Source organism: Acanthochromis polyacanthus, chromosome 4 (assembly GCF_021347895.1).
Source record: "Acanthochromis polyacanthus isolate Apoly-LR-REF ecotype Palm Island chromosome 4, KAUST_Apoly_ChrSc, whole genome shotgun sequence".
Taxonomy (NCBI): Eukaryota; Metazoa; Chordata; class Actinopteri; family Pomacentridae; genus Acanthochromis; species Acanthochromis polyacanthus.
In genome coordinates, this window is record NC_067116.1 from 24,478,559 (window position 1) to 24,495,402 (window position 16,844).

At 39.6% G+C, this 16,844-nt stretch overlaps 1 protein-coding gene across 8 annotated transcripts in view; it reads right to left on the reverse strand.

The window, feature by feature from the left end:
* The window catches only part of camsap2a (calmodulin regulated spectrin-associated protein family, member 2a), a 53,219-nt gene extending 36,896 nt beyond the window's left edge, over nt 1-16,323 (reverse strand). For 6 of the 8 annotated variants that reach the window (XM_022192851.2, XM_022192848.2, XM_022192850.2 and 3 more), the window contains exons 1-2: nt 15,703-16,322; nt 11,470-11,729 (exon numbers count right to left, since the gene is read on the reverse strand). In XM_022192851.2, the coding sequence (XP_022048543.1) occupies nt 11,470-11,729; nt 15,703-15,841 (399 nt within the window). In that variant the 5' untranslated portion in view covers nt 15,842-16,322. Of the gene's footprint in view, nt 1-11,469; nt 11,730-15,702 lie in introns of all 8 variants that reach the window. The other 2 variants (XM_022192846.2, XM_022192853.2) reach the window with 2 other exon arrangements.
* Nucleotides 16,324-16,844: the final 521 nt, after the last annotated feature.

Here is a 16,844-nt window from a genome sequence, read left to right on the forward strand (position 1 = left end):
AACGATGCCTCTCTAACCTTTAATTCCATTTTCCCCAAGATGCTGCTTTAATCTCATGCTACTATTAAAACCACTAATGGTTATGCTGAGTTATTTCAATCAAAATTTGATGAATGCATTCCATAAATGCATCCAGGCACAAATAAACAGACCTTAACACCTCGCATACACACGCATACTTTTTTTTTGCTTTCTCATCTAAGCTGACTGTGCCCATAAATCTTATATAGATTTCTCACGAGGTAAGAAGATGCTGCTTCACGGTCAATATCCTGTTTTTATTGTACTGCTACATTGCCGGGTCTCTGTATTTCCACCCGGGGAAATAGGCAAACACTGCTCATCTTTAATACGGCTCCGTGGTGAAAAAGCAAAGATGGAAATCCACCGTAGAAGCCTGATTTAACATCGCACAAAGGAATTGCAAATATGAACCACAGCAACCTACAAAAGACAGAGTGTGGTGTATTTTACCTCGCTGTTGTGTGTGTGTCGTACATAAACTAAGATCTTCATTGTCAGAGCTCTGAGCGGCTTGTTGAGGCCAGAGCCAGATGCCCATAAAAAGATGAACAACACAGCCATCCTCACCTTTACTGTGAAAGAGCTCTGAAAAAATGTTTCTGTGGAATCTTACAAATCAACACACTAAATTTATTGCACTCCAAAGTCATCTGGCTTCAAGTACTGACTATAGTAATATTTAAACCATGTCGTACTGTAAAAGCTTAGATAGCTCCATTGGATCATAGCTAATGAACAGTCAGGGACCATTTTTACTGGAATTCAAGGCTTCATTGATTACATTATGATACCCCCAAAGTTCCTAAAGAAACTTCCACAAGAAAAGTGGGAGCAGAGAAGAACCATAAACTAAACAGTCATCAAACTTCTGCACAGCAGTGTCCTGGGCTTCCACATGACTGCGGACACACACACACACACACACACACACACACACACACACACACACACACACACACACACACACACACACACACACACACACACACACACACACACACACACAGTGATTTAACATTAACTCCAGGGTGATGTAATATTGAAATACAGTCTGCTTTTAGTATTACAGCTCTCCTGTCCAAGCCCAGGGACTCCACACTGTGGCAGATGTCTAAAAACTGATTCTGTCTAGCTTCAGGTAACTTCACGCCAACTCAGCTGGACATGGAAAACCACTCAGCTGTACCTTTCTCTGGTCTCTGAAGGTCACTGCAAGTACAGTAAAGTAAAGAGCAGTGCTGTGGGAACAAGCTTTTAGCTTTTTGTATGCATATATTCCTCTGTATTTCCTTCTGCATGCATTTAAAATGGGGAAAAGCTTCAAATACAACAAAGTTTAGGAACAAAGTTTTTGAAACAAGCCTTGATGCATGAGATTTAAAGTCCCATATAATCACTGTTCAATGTTATTCACTAGTCAATGTTAAGAAAGGTGTCTTTCCAAATATTATTATTTCATTATCTTCAATACATAGACGACCAATCAAAAGTTTGGTTTCATTCATTTGAATGAGAAAGTGTGTCCAAACTTTTGAGTACTATTGTACTAAAGTATATATACTCAAATACGTAAGTCTACAGCAATGTTAAAGCATACTCAGTGGTACTATGGGCTGACTTAGGAATTGTGCAGCACTTTAACCCGTTGCGGTTCAGTGGCCCGCAGGCAGGCCATTTTGATATCTGCATAAGCATTTTTCGAAATAGAACGACACTGCCAACTCGATGATAGAAACACTATACGCCGATGGAAAGCTTAGATTCTCGTGAATCAGCCGGTATAAACCACTTTCAGATGTGATTACCACAGCGGGTAATATAAACACATTTGTCCGACAAACAACGAATATCCATCCATCCGTTCTCTATACACGGCTTTAACGTACACAGCGCGACTCGCATTTGCGGGTTCATTATTACACACAGATGAAAATATTCCACAAAAACGGCCATAATCCAACCTTGGACATCCAGACGAAACAAGCCAGTAAACTATTTTGTCCAAAACATGTCTTGAAGTCGGTATATAATCCACGAATAGGTCGTTTTCGAGGAAATGTACCTCGCGATGCGCGTCCAATATTCCCTGTATTTCTCGTCATATTTTTATTTACAAATAAAATATTAGCGATTTTTTGTGCTGAAAATAGCTGGAATTGACTGTACCTTATAGGGCTACGCTAATTCTAACATGCACATCAAAAGTCCTCACACAAAGTAAAGTTTAAAGTTAAGGTATCATCAAAGTAAGGATGAATAGGAAATATTTACATTTGAATCAAAATTCACAGCACTCTTCTCTAATAGATGTCAAGATATTCCGGTCAAAGCTCAAGCAGTGAACCTAACCACTGTATAAACTAAATCTTGACTTTTCCCTGGAAATCAATTTGACCAGTAACCAGTCAATCAGGTGACACTGCTTTTCACTTATCTGCAGCAATGACTGAGGCCTGCAGTTTGTATTTGGATAGTTTGCCTAAGACTATGAGCAAAGCCCTTCCGAAATTTAAAAACTTCCCCTTTTCTGTTATTGTTTTGTTTTTCAGCTCTACTTTTCCCCTTTTAAAAGGAGAGATGGCATTATTTCTGTAACAGTCTGCCCAACTGTGAGCAGAAATAAAAGTAATGCTCTCTCACACACAATTTCACACATGCCCATGCACACTTTTGGACAAAATACCAACTGTGAGGTCTGGCATCAGTTGTGGGAATGGAGCTTTTAAGCAGCATACCTTCCCCCTCCATATGCTCCAAAACCAACCTAGCAATTATATGGAAACCTCAAAGCTAACCTTAGAACACTATCTAGGGACAGGATCATGGCTACCAGCCAGTGTTGACCTACCCTGGTGATATGTCTGCATTCCAAATCCTTCCATCATGTTTGAAAAGGCCCTCTAGGTTGAAATGGTTTCATGTGTGGATAGGAATAAACAGACGTTTGATTTTGGTGTGTTGGATTTCATTTTAAAAGAATTATCAACTGTTTCCCATAAACAAAATAGTTATTTTACCCGGCGGTCAGAGTCCCTGTGGGAATGCAGATAGGTTTTAAAGTGCCACAAAAGTGACCAGAGATGGAAAATTGCTAACAGGGAAACCAGGTTCAATGCATCATTCCTCATTTTATCAGAGTTATATATTCACATACAGTGTCTCTGTCCAAATAAGCCTCCTTTTCTCTTAATATCATAGTTTCCATTTAACATTACATCAGAGCGCATTGCAAGTACCCTGATTTAGAGTCTGCAACTAAGTAGAACCATATACTGTACGTGAAGGATGTAGCAACCTTGGCGTCACACACTAATTTGTAGACTACCATTTTGAAGCATCCATTATGGAATTTGGCCATCACCTTTTTGGTTTTTCAGAAGTGATTGTGTAGAGTAAGCGGTAAACTAATAACCTGCCAATCACAAGATAGTCACGCCCTAAAGCATGAGCGGTTTATTGTCTATTTTATTCTGAATGGGACGGTAATTTATTAAACTAATATTTATTGTATTCAAAAGGACCTGAAACTAACAATTGAGACCATAATCATCATAAACTGATAGTGGAAAATGTGTACTGATGAAACAAATTAAATGAGAAGTGGGGTCATTTTCTCTTAGACTTCTCTACAATCTAACTTCTTTTTGCAGTCAGAGGAGTCGCCCTCTGTTGGTTGTAACAGAAAATGCAGATTTAAGTCACTGTCACATTGGCTTCATGTTTCAGGGCTGGTGGTTACGTCCATCTTTATAAACAGTCTATAGGCAGAACACAGTGTTGTAGATTATCCGCAAACATTGTCTGCATGACTTTACCAGGTATCAATCAAGGATCATGGCTCTCTGTTGTCTAGTTGCACATTGTTTATGCTAGATTTCCACTACTGTGGAGAGACTAACTGTATTTTACATCAGTTTACTGTGTTTAATGAAGCAATGGAATTAAACGGAATTAAAATTGAATATTTTAGACATTAATTCATTAAAGCTGCATTACTGCTCTATATTCCACAGAGTAGACCTGCAGAGTGGGAATGATAAATCACAAAATCCCTGCTTTAAGTTCTTTTTACACTATAGTAGGCTTGATGTGCAGCTACACCTAGCTTAGAGGATATAGCATTTAGCATTTACATGGTTCGAAATCTGTGCTTTCTAAATAGAAACTTTACAGCCTGTTGTCGCATGTGCTGCAGTACAAATTGCTTGCATTATAAAGACATAGAGATTGAAAGAAGAGACCATCTTTTATTCATTAAAGCAAAGAGTAGGGACCTGCCAAAGTAGTGAGATAACTGTTTCAATCACAACCTGTTTGTAATACTGAACACAGCACTTGTTATTTATTTGTCTGGGAAATGTTGCACTTTCTTTATGATACTGATCTGTGTACAGACTCTGAGCTGGTCTCAGGTGGGACTGACTGGCTACAGGAAACCAAACCAAATAAAGAACTGGAAGTGACTTACAAACATACAGAGGACACACGTGTACAGAGATCAAAAATAATAATTGGCTGCAGAGCTGCAGTTTATCTGATATGAAAGTTTACTGTAACCATGTTTCGTGCTTTTGTGTTCAGGATTAAGAGCAGAGAAACATCCCGTTGACCCCTGACCACTCTTATTGCAGTCTGAGCATTACTGCCTCTGCCTCAATGTATTAAAATAACTGAACAACTCGAAAACAACTGCATTGATCAAAAACATAGCCTAATGCCAGTGAGTTCAGAAAGACACAGGTCTCAGGCCATGACATGACATCTCAGAATGTGCTCGCTGTTTATCCATCCATACTGTACTGCCTGGGAGCCATCGCCGGCTCTGAGCATAACGCACTGGCTGTGACTTTGCTGAGGCAGACGAGGACAGAAAGTACTTGGATGGGCTTCCCTTCCACCCTGCTGCTTCAGCTCGTCTTTGTTCATGAGATCAAGTGCAGAGGAAAAAGAATAAGGACTGTAGAAGCCAGTTTGATTGTAAGAAGGATTTTGTTTTTCTGCTTGGCACTCAGTGCGTGTCACCTTCTGCATGTGTGCGTGTGTGTGTGTGTGTGTGTGTGTGTGTATGTGTGTGCGTGCGGATGTGCATCTTTGCACATGATGCAGCGTCTTAGAAATGCCGTCTGTCTTCTTGTATGAATCCAGCATTTCAGCATTCTCTCCCTTAGAGCCTGGCAGTGTTCACCATCACTACAACCCCCACTACACACACACACACACACACACACACATGCACAGAGCACATAACTGCACATACAAGCTCACATTGCACACACGACATAAGCACCCCCACTCCTGCACCTTCCTACACACAATCACAACACCCTGCCTACTAGAGTGTAACCATGGAAACCAAGCGCCTGCCCAATAGGGGTTGTGATAGAGGCAGCACAAGAGAGGGAGAATAACTGAAGGAGGTGTATTCTCCTTCATGCTACACAAGAGTTCCCGTCTGTCACACAGTACATCTAACATTTGGGAGACAGTGCATATTTGGGTGTGGTACTCATTTTTCAACCATTTAGCCCGGCAAAGATCCAACTGGGATTGAAATATGTTGTCTTTAAAAAGAATCCCAATTCGAAATCTGTGCACAAGTGTTTCATCTGTTACATCATGTTATCTTGTGACTTATATCATCTACATATTATGCTAAAATTGATTCTGTGGTTAATTCTGTTGTTTTTTTCTGTAACACTGTAAAAAGCTGCATTGAACATTTAATTACATGAACTATGCTTGTATCCTACGTAGGAGGACATCTGATTTGAATAATTACAAGTCTTGACATTATAAAGCAGCAAAAATTATTCATGCATAATCAGCTGCAGGAGGAAAATTTTCTACTCTTGTCCAGAGCTGCTGCAGAGGGTACTGTATGTCCCATTTGTGTTTCATTTTCTTACATAGTTTGTCACTCCTGTGTTTAAATATATTAGCAGCAATTAACTAGGGCTGGCCCGAAAAGCAGTTTCTGGGCTCCGGATTAATGACGAATATCTGAATAGTCGGTTTAGTTCATAACATTCGACGGGGGAACCCACCCATCGGTATTAATCTCATCAATTTGTCGGGCGTCCCCCCCATCGAACGTTACGAACTGGCCCGAATAGCAATTTCTGGGCTCCGGATTAATGACGAATATCTGAATATTCGGTTCAGTTCGTAACGTTCGACGGGGGGACGGCTGACAAATTGATGAGACGAATGCCAATGGGGGGGGGGTCCAAATATTCAGATCTCAAAATAAATATTCGGATACCACCGTTCCGACCGAATATGCAGATACAATTAACTGGGTCACATTTCTTTCCCGGCTTGGTGCAGACCAACTGAGGTCAAATTAACAAGCAAAAGTTTTAGAATTTGAATAATTAATTTAAACGCCTTGTGCAAATCTGACTTGTGCAATAAGAGGGCTGTATAACTGGCAGACAACTGAGCAGAGAACCAGCACTGAGTTAAGCATGATTCTGTTTCCACCTCCCATAGAAATGGCAATACATCTAAAAATACCTACAAGTGGACAGTAAGTTCACTCTTTCACTGTAAAGCACTGCTTCACCCAGAGCTACAGTATTGCCCCATTTGCATATACATTAGGAGCATAACTGCCATTAAGGTGATATTTGAAAGCGTTCTCCACCATAAGTGTGACTGTAAAGCTGTCTGTTTTGTGTCTCTCCCACCTTATAGTCACAGAGACATCCCAAAGTAACTCAGAAACCATATAAGGTGCTGTGCTTCTTACTTTCAGTATTCCCAGCATACAGCTCACAGAATACAAGCATGATATTTTGTTTTTTTATAAAACTCTTACCAGCAACATGACCTATTTACTGCTGCTTTATTAAATATTAAAGCTATGACATTCACAGTTCAGCAGCTTGGAAGTATATTAGTTTAAAAAAAATAGAGTTTTGAGATTTATCAAGCAGACCATGTGTATTTTTTGCATCGAATACATCCCACTATTACACAGTAATTATCCTGTCAGTGTTCTATATCTCACCACATAATCAGTTTATGTTGCAAATGATGGCCTAACAATACCTATGCTTATTGCACTATTAGTGTTCCGTGTGTGAAATGATGCTTAGTGGCTTTCTTCCTGAGTGTAAAGCTTTTTTTTCAGAAGAATACATCTTTAAAATTACTTAGTATTATGTTACGGGATGTTTATTTGAGTTACAATGACTGATTTCAGGAAGAGTTGGCCATCACCCCCTTGAAAGCAGAGATAATTTAATAAAAAACATATACCATCTATTGCTATCAAAGATAACCATACTGCATTTTCTGAGATGCTAATTTGCCAAGGCTGCCAGAGTATATATGGGCAGAAAAGGGAAAGCGATGCAGAAGTACCCTTCAGTCAAGCAATTAAGCATGACTGCTCCAGTGAATCTGCAAAGTAACCTGTAGATAAGACTGTGGCCACAGTAAACAGCGAAGTTGATTATGAAGTGGAGCGTTGCTGCACAAAGTGTTGTCATGTTCAACAATACTAAATGCAATGAATAAAAGAAAATACTAAACGGGAATCACTGTTTCTATACTTTCATCACTTTGCCTGCATGCTGACTTGCATCAGGAATGCACAGAGCTCTTCTTTAGCACTTTATTGTGTGCAATTAGGTCATTAGATGCTCACACACTCATCAGAAGTGTGGGCACACATGCAAGCACAAACACACCGAATCTATTTTCATTCACCATCTAGAATCCCTGGCTTTTTTGGCTCTTAACGCCATTCTCATCCCAACTCTACCATGGCAACAGACTGTTAGACTGACTTCCTACGGGGCTGTCAATTCATCAAGTCTAGATATTGGTTTGTAATTTAACACAGATTATCTGATGGTTCTGGTGTCACTCAGATGCCCAGAAAGAATCTGAGGCAAACTAGAAAGTGCATTTCATGCCACTGTGCAGATTTATTTGATTGTTTTTTGTGTTTTTAGAAATTAATTCTTCATGATACCAGTTGTTTCTCTTCGTAAGTCACCACAATCACAGAGCGCTGATCACAAACTTAGCAATTAAAGCTTTTTGATAATCGCTCTTAGTTATTATTGTGCTCACTGCTGTGCTTAATGTGTCCTATAATGTGTAAGGCTAGAGCAACATTTTCAGATCGTCAGCCCGCCTCCACATCTCTCCCTCATTCTCTGTGAGCACTACAGGTGGAGGAGAGAGTCAGTAATACAGAATGTGTGTAGGCGGCTGAGTGGGCGGTAACTGCGATTTGGATTCTTCATCTTCACGTGTAGAGACCCGTCACATGGCAGAAGGCAGAAGGATGAGTGGGCAGAATAGTGACAGAAAGAGAGAGAGAGGGGCTAAAAAAATAAGACTACAAAGCAAAGTCAAGCTGGCAACCCAGTGAAAATGTCAGCAAATGTGCACAGTTATGACACATGTCAAACAAGACATCAGCAGCATCTTACTCTGCTACTGACTGACCTACTAAAGTTGCCTCGAACATCCTCTAAAGTTGCTTATTCTGAAAATTCTGAATCCTTATGCAAACTGCTGAGTTAAAAAAAACATGCTCAGCTAAAACGCCATGAAGCACTATTTACTGACACTGCTGGAGCTCTTATCCGGAGCAGCTTACAGTTACAACTACAGGTAGGTGCTCAGACTCTTTCACGAGTTGCTTCAAGAATGAAACCAGTGATGTTTTTCTTTGGCTAAAACCTCTCAAGACATCAGACCACATTGTTTAAGTCTTCCAAAAGAAAGCACTTTTTTTTGCATGTTTCTGCTCCTCTTTGTGAGTCACCACTCCTCCACAGAGCGTAGCCCGGACAGTCACCTTTAGCCAACTTAGATGCTCTTGGTCTTTGAATAATACATGACCCCCAACCCCCACACCTCCAGAGATCCAATGTGCAGCAGGTAATCTGCATTAACTGTCTCATAATGCTTAAGAACATAACAGAAAACAACTTTAATCACTGCTGTATATTATGAGTATTTACAAATCTCATTAAAATTCATTACACACATAAGTCACGTTTGCACAAATATACTTTAAGCATATCTTTAAGCTTGATGCTACATATAGGTCTCATGCTTTATGCTGTATATTAATATGCACTGAAGGTGCTGCTTTACAGATACCAATAATTACATTTAGTGCCAGTAAAATGTATGACATACCTACATGGAATCCAACTCTTCAACACTAACATTGTAAGAACCGAGCAACTAAAGCTTCTGCTAGAGATGAGTGTGTTAGAAGAAGGAAATTAAATCAGAATGCAGCAAATGGGTGGGGGAAGGAAGAAGAAAATAATATGAGGGAATGTGGAAAGAGGAGTGATTGGATTTAATGGGGATGATTAAAAGAGAGGCAAATAAAATAAGAGAGGACATGTGAAGAAAAGGGGTGTTAGGTGGAGGGAGGAAATGAGGTATAAAAAAGAAAAGGGCCAGAATAGATGATGAAAGGAGAAATAGAAGGATGAAAAATGGAACAATGGACGACACAAGGAGGAAATGGGAAAAGGTAGCCTCACACTCTTCTTGCAGCTTATTTTCACATTCACAACCTGCTCTATCACACACTCTGTAGCTCTCTAGAAAACCATTCAGCCATGATCTGTGCTGAGTTAGAATCAAGTGTAAAACTCTCCCCCAGCCCTAGGCCAGAAATTAAACTCAAAACACTGAGAAGCTAAAAAAAAAACAGTCATCTGCAGATAGACACTAATACACAAATATCTCTAAGGTTCATGGCACAAGCTGTGGTTGCTGTTGTGTTAACAAGCTAGAGCGCACAGCCACAATACATCTACTCAAAATTACAAACAGTCACAGTCATTTAGCTTTAAATTACATGACAGGGAATTAATTTTGAGAAACAATGTTGTTCTGAAATACTTGTTGTCTTCACAAAACAAAGTGTTTGAAATGTAAACCCCATCAAAACTTAAATAACTTTTGAATTAGCATAGAAAGGAAATTAAAACCAGCAAGACTCTACAAACAGACTGCAGGCATACTGTGTACTAATCGTGTCTCAATTGCAGTTCACTGAAGCAATAAAGCCTCCTATTGAGATTTTGCCTCAAAATAATGAGGATACCTCATTCCCACTCAGTAAGCTGCCTGTAAAGTCATCTCAGCTGCATCACTGGCACTCAGGATGAGATATGAACGCGCTGTGAGTATAGATTCTGTTCTATACACTCTCATATAGAATATGTAGCTACATATTAGGCAGTGAAAGCCTTAAGGTCAATGCAATGTAAATGTCAAATTGTTGGTTTTAATTTCTTATAGAAGAAGTAAATACTGTGTGGAAAACACAGTGTCCAAGTAAATACCAGAAGCTCCTTCTGTCTTGCTGCATCTGTTCACGAGTCATCTTTCGTTGCATTGGTCTGTTGCACTTTTTCATCAGGTTGTAATGGAGCTGTTTTGACTTTTTAATAAAATATGAATGATAAAAATGATCCACAATTGTTGGCTATTGAGAGACAATGTGGTTCCCACTCTAGTAAGGTATTTTTATCAGTCTCCTGTCAACCAAATGCAAAGTAAATGGTTGAGCCAGAAGAACAAATGTGCTAATCACTGTCCACACTAAGCCTGCAGGTCAATTTATTATGGTTTATTAAATTCATTTTCAGTTTATTCAGCTTTTTCAGATGCATGTGCTGACTTAGTGAGGGTGTTTTATTAGCGTTATTTAAAGTTAGTAATAGTAAAATATTATGTGAAAAACTTAAATGACCACAGAATAGATGGGTCAAGATACAGGATCAGTCACGTTCTACACGAATGCATGCCAACACAGATATGTAACTACAGGTACCACTTCCTGTTTTTGATACTCCACAAAGCCTTCCTTCCTGGTTAACTAAAGTTTAAAAGACAAGGTGGTTGGAATAAAGGAATGAGGAACAAGATGATGTGCATCAAACATGCCTAAGTTACAGAGAAACAGCAAAGCAGTTATCGATTCAGGTATGAACTGCAGTCAGATTCTGCTGCTGGAAATATTCAAGATAAACCTAACGTTGAAAAAATTTGCATTAAATTATAATGAATTAATTTAACCTTTATTTAAACTTAAAGTATGAAGGCCTCATTTGCAATGTGGCTGAGTAAAAAATAAAAGATGCAGGCACGCAAAATAATGTGGATAACAGTGAAATGGTAAAAGGAAAAGCTACCAGGATGAAGTCATATTAGAGCATTTAAGTTTTAAAAACCAATGGATAAGCTAAAACAAGAATAGCTGGGAGTAAAATAATTCCAAATTAAAAACCGGAATTGCCCTGAGGATAAAAATGAGTCGAGCTTCAGATTGTTCGGCAGGTTGTTCAAGGTTGCAGGTGCACAGAGAGAAAACAGGAATTTCCGAGCTCAGTAACAGCCGGCGCCTGAAAAGGTGCAAATTGGAAAGATATTTTTAAAAATCTGTCTTACCATTTGCAGAGGCCTCTTTCGCAGGTCCCTCTCGGTGACCAGCCTCTCCTGGTCAGTGACATAGAGACCACGCTGAGCCAGAGCCTGGATGACGGCATCGTGACCCAGCAGGGGCTTGGCTGTGTCGCTCTTCAGGATGAGGCTGCCGGCCCTGCAGTAGAGGTCAGCAGATAGCAGGAGGCTGGCCACAGGAGGCTTCAGGTGCTCCTGCTCATACTGGTCTGTGTAGAAAGGGTCCTTCAAGTCTGCTGGGATGCTGTCTGTATAATAAAGAAAAGGAAATGGGGTTTTAAGTAAAAAAAACCCAAATTATTTCAACTATATTCAGCAGCGGCTCAGTGAGAATAACACGGCTTTAATGTGTTTAATTTAAAGCATGTGAATCATTTGCACATTAGATCTTAACACTTTGGCTGTCAGTAGCCTGTTTCTAAAGTACTACATCAAAATATTACCACCAATATTCACAAAAATCTTGCTTAATTGAGCAGTTTGTAATAGGAGAAGGTAAATGAGGACACTTTAAGTTCTGATGTAAGCAGAGAACAGAAGGCAAGAGATTTGCAGTGCATGCTAAACACAATGCTTTTTTTAATTCAATCTGTCTTTCTTTGATTGCAGTAAATTATCACTGTTAAGACTACAGGGGGAAAAAAAGTGAAAAATCTGGTAAACTTGAGATTCACTTACATATAGTAACTGCAGCCTTGTACCAAATTTGGCTTTTCAGTTGATTTTATTTCCCTATGGTACAGAGATTCTCTAGCTTTACTTTGGCTGAACTACTTCTTTTCATTGCCATGTTTTGACAATATCTTGACAGGGATGTGTGTGGATAGACCTCATTGTTGCCATAGCAACTGCAGGAGGAGTGGAACCCGATCAATTCATCTCGTCTGTATCTCTGCAGCTTCCAGCTCCCTGGGAACACCCTTTTCACTGCCTGCCTCATCAAAGAGAGAGGCTGCATGTAAGTGTGTGTGTGCATCACCTCAGGCAAGTCCATCACAAGGGGATTGTCCACAAATAATTCAGAAACATTGTGCTTTTTATTACTTTTGTCCAGTACCTTTCTCTCCACTGTTTGCTGAACTAGGAAGCATTTTAATAAAACCGTGCCTGAACGCAGAAAGCTCCGCTATTCTACACAGTCCAACAGATTCAAGTCCTTTTTCCCCACAACACATTAAACAATAAATCCATGATTAATTAGTTTCAAATGAGATGCTGCAGCTGTGTGAAAACATTAAAATTAATTTGCACACACTCCAGATGCAGAGCTTGTCACTGTGTCATCAGCCGAATAGATACCAATTTTCAGAATTGCTTGTGTGCATGTGTGTGTACGCTGAGAAAAATGTGGACTGTGGTTAGCCACAGTGACAGTTTTATGCTCCCAAACACTGCTGCCCATCCTCCAACACATGCACATGAAAGTCAATGAATCACCTGCTTGGAGTGACCATTATCAACAAGGTCATCTACAGATAGTCTCTGTGTTATTGTGGAACACAAATGCAGGGAGCAGCAGTAGCAGCTATCAGAGTTTCATGCTTTTCCATGTTATGGAGCCCCACAAAGAAATTAAATTTTCCTCTTTCATCCTGCATAGGGAGGTCAGAGGTCAGGCTGAGCTACACAACGAAACCCCTGCGGCTCTCAGTATATCTGTTTCTCACTTGGGTAATCAAGCGATTGGTATTTCAGAATATTTTTCAGGCTGCAAGATTTAAAGAAGCTCCCTTTGTGTGTTGTTGTGTTCCAACATTTGGTGGCTCTGCTTTATGTTCTATGACGCACCTAATTCTGTGATACTAATTAACGAAAGTGTCAACATTAGGAGTGTTTATCTGTTGCGTCCCAATTTCCTGGAATTAAAAATCACACTATTCTGACACTGCCATAATTAAGTAAGACATCTGTAAATAACTGCAAGAAAATGTTCACAACAATCCACTAGAGACTGAAAACCTAATGAGAAACATTTCATCGCATTCACATTTGTTCAAATAATGCATAGAAACTGTACTCTCCAGCTGCTTTTATTTTGTATTTCCAAACATTTCGTTTGTTTGGCTTTCACTTATGCAGGGAAATCTGTTCAATCTTCCTTCAACATTCACAATATTCCTTTCAGTAGTTGCTGACAACAGAGCAGAACGGGTTCAATGCTTTAACAAGGACATCTGCAAAGTCGTCTTGTTCAGTGGATGTGGAGGTAATTACATATATTTTCTTTCAATAATTGCTTTAACCCAGCATTAAACAATGGATCTTGTCTGAGGCTTGCTTCTGAACCACAGATGAACCAGTACACTGAGAGTGGCATCAGTGTATGCTGTGTGACAGTATTTCCTGACAGTACATCATCTGCTCTGTGGTTTGCATCTTCCATCTACTTGGCTGCATATTCTTGATGTACTCTTGCATTGGTGTAATGAGGCAGATGCATGTGAAGTATTCAGAGCGGCGTAGGCTGGGATCTGGAAATGAGCCCGCTCACTCTCTCTTTCTTGTGCTCTCACTCCCTCCCTCTCTCTCTGGAGGGCTGTATTTTTGGAATCAGCCCATTTCATTCAGTCCTGATTGAAAATACACAGAGGATCTGCAAGGGATCTCATGTTTGCTGGGCTATTACAACACAGTGGCAAGGAATGACGTGCTCAGACGAACTGAGCTGCGTCTGTTATTTCAGAGATGATGTGTTTAAGCTCATGTGAACATTAAGCAGCGAATATTACATTAACTACAATAAAGGGATCAAAATGAATTACTGAATGAATGGACTAGAAAGAGGAGAGCACAGAAAAAGAATACAATAGAAAGATCTTGCACTTTCAATTTACTAAGACAGATTTACTCAATTGTGACTTGTTGAGTCTAGTTGGATTCCTACTTAAAAAACTGAAAAACAAAAAGCTTTGTCTGTTTGTTTCACCTCGTACAGCAACTCCCAGTGCAAGTTATTTGCATGGCCCACATTAACAGATGTTTTTGTGTTGCAGATTGGTACCATATTTTTAGTTCTTCCTTTCTGATGTCCAGTTGGAAATGCATGTCTTATAGGGTTCAATCATAAACCTTAAAATGCAAAAATGACTAATTTTTCCATTAATTGTGAAGGCCAAGTTGTTTTGCCACCCTCTACCTGTTCTTCACCAACACGGCCAATCATGTATCTCTCAACCTGTGAGAAATACTGCACTAAAATCAAGTCTTTTGGTTTGTTTTTGAGGAAAGACTCAAAAAATCCCATCAAAACAGCCATAACTGGTCTTTTTGAATCGATTTTCAACCAAGGCTCTTGTGCGAGGCAACCTTTACTAGCCAGATACTCCGACTCACTAATCATTTTGTTTTCACTGCACTGTTGGAGATGTGGGCGGTGATTCATCAGTATAGAACTAAGCTATATCCGCACATTCCCTGCCCTAACAACCCATCTCTCTTCAAAATTAATAGATGTGCTTTAATACTTTTAATATAGCACAGGAATGTGTAGTGGTCCAAACCTAGTGTAACTGCATTGCCAAACATACTTTATCCTTGATGTGTATTGATGATCTATTACCAGAATATCATGTCATATATAAGAATCAAATTTGTAATATGAGCATAAGCAAGATGCATGAAAGATTAAATATTTCTGCAACTACAGTTGATTTTTGTCTTGCGATAGATAGTGACCATCATTTTAACCTTTTCATTATACTACTAACAAGCATATCATTTGTGTACTATGTATCTGGCTGAAATTGTAAAAAAAATGAAAATAAAAAACCCAAAAGAAAACATGTGATGCGTCTCTTTCTAATTTGGACTTGCAGCACCCTGAAGGTGACATGATTTGGGACAGATACCTGAATAATCCCTTTCCTTTAGACATGTTTTATTTGTCACTGGGATCCAGCACACGAATGAGGGTACATCTTTTCTGCTGGCATATTATTTCTGGTTTCACTAACAGGGAATTAATTTCAAATGGCCCAAAGTGGGTAACAACAAAGGGAAGCATTTGTGGAAAATCACTGACATGGCTTAGGGGATTCTAGGTCTGTTTTGAAGATTGTTTTTGTGTTATGCCCCTTTAGAATTTACTACAGACATATTATATATTTAAGACATTCGGTGCGGTAGTAACAGATTAAATACTGACAGACATGCATGTGATAATAATACAACATATCCATCGTGTGTCTGGGTAACTACACAGAGGTACAGTAATGGACCTACCTGTCCCATATGCTTTGGCCACCAGCCATGTGAGGCTGCAACAGATTTTAGCTCTGGAGAAGTCATAGTGCTCAAAAGACTTTATTGCAGGGGCAACGAAGGTCTTCTTCACATCCCTGACGTCCTGAACTTCACCCATATTTCTCCCTGGATTGTTCTGTTAAATCCTAAGAAGCAACACAACGAGAAAGCATCCCACTACTGGAATTTCACGGGAAAAACAATAAACGGCAGTAAATTGAAGAGGTGAGAAGTCTTTCCACGGATTATTCAAGGGTCTTTTCAGTCATAAAATACTGTGCTGACTTCGTTTTAGTCTTTTTTCAGTCTCGTTGACACAATGAGTCGCTAGTCTTGGTGTTTTTCATCCATTCTGCTCCCTAACAGTTGAAATGGACTCCGTCGGACCAAGCTAGGTTTCCTTGGGTATCACAGGGAAAAGTGCTCTTCGGCTTCAATAAAAACAGCAATATTTCCATTATTTGGCCTCTTTGGAAGCAGTCGGCTTCTTCCGTTCATGGCCATGTATTTTTGTATGAATAACCTGTGTGTTTTGCTCTCCCTCCTCTGCTCAGTGTCCTGGTGCCGTGATGCAGTTTTCCTGCCGCACTGAGGCTCTCCAGCCCTGCACCTTTGTTGAGTAGTGCGCAGGCGCGAAGGTGCCTTCACATGTTGTTGGGAATGAAACACTTTTGTTTGATTTCTTTGAGTTCAACGGGAATAAATACGTATTTTCCCGCAACGTGTCAGTTTAAACCTAATCAACTTACTATATCTCGACAGGGCTGACGTTAAAATGATTATTCAAATGACTTTTGAACATATTGGTAGTTGTCATTTGGGTGTCATTCTGCATTTTCGACGTGTATATTCACAATAGCAAGGACCACCAACTCTCTTGAGCACGTTGAGAACATGACAGTAGGTAATGTACAATCTAATTAAAAACACCTGTAGACTACACGACTGACTTCTATGCTTGTAGATGTGCTTTACGATTCCGACGAGTATTTAAATACGACATGAAGAGAATGCAGCATGCTAGCAATTAGCGAGAAAACAAAGCTAAATTGTGTTATATAAAGCTACGTGTTCTCAATTACATATTTATCTTACTGTGTTGTGATTATTTCAGACCACTA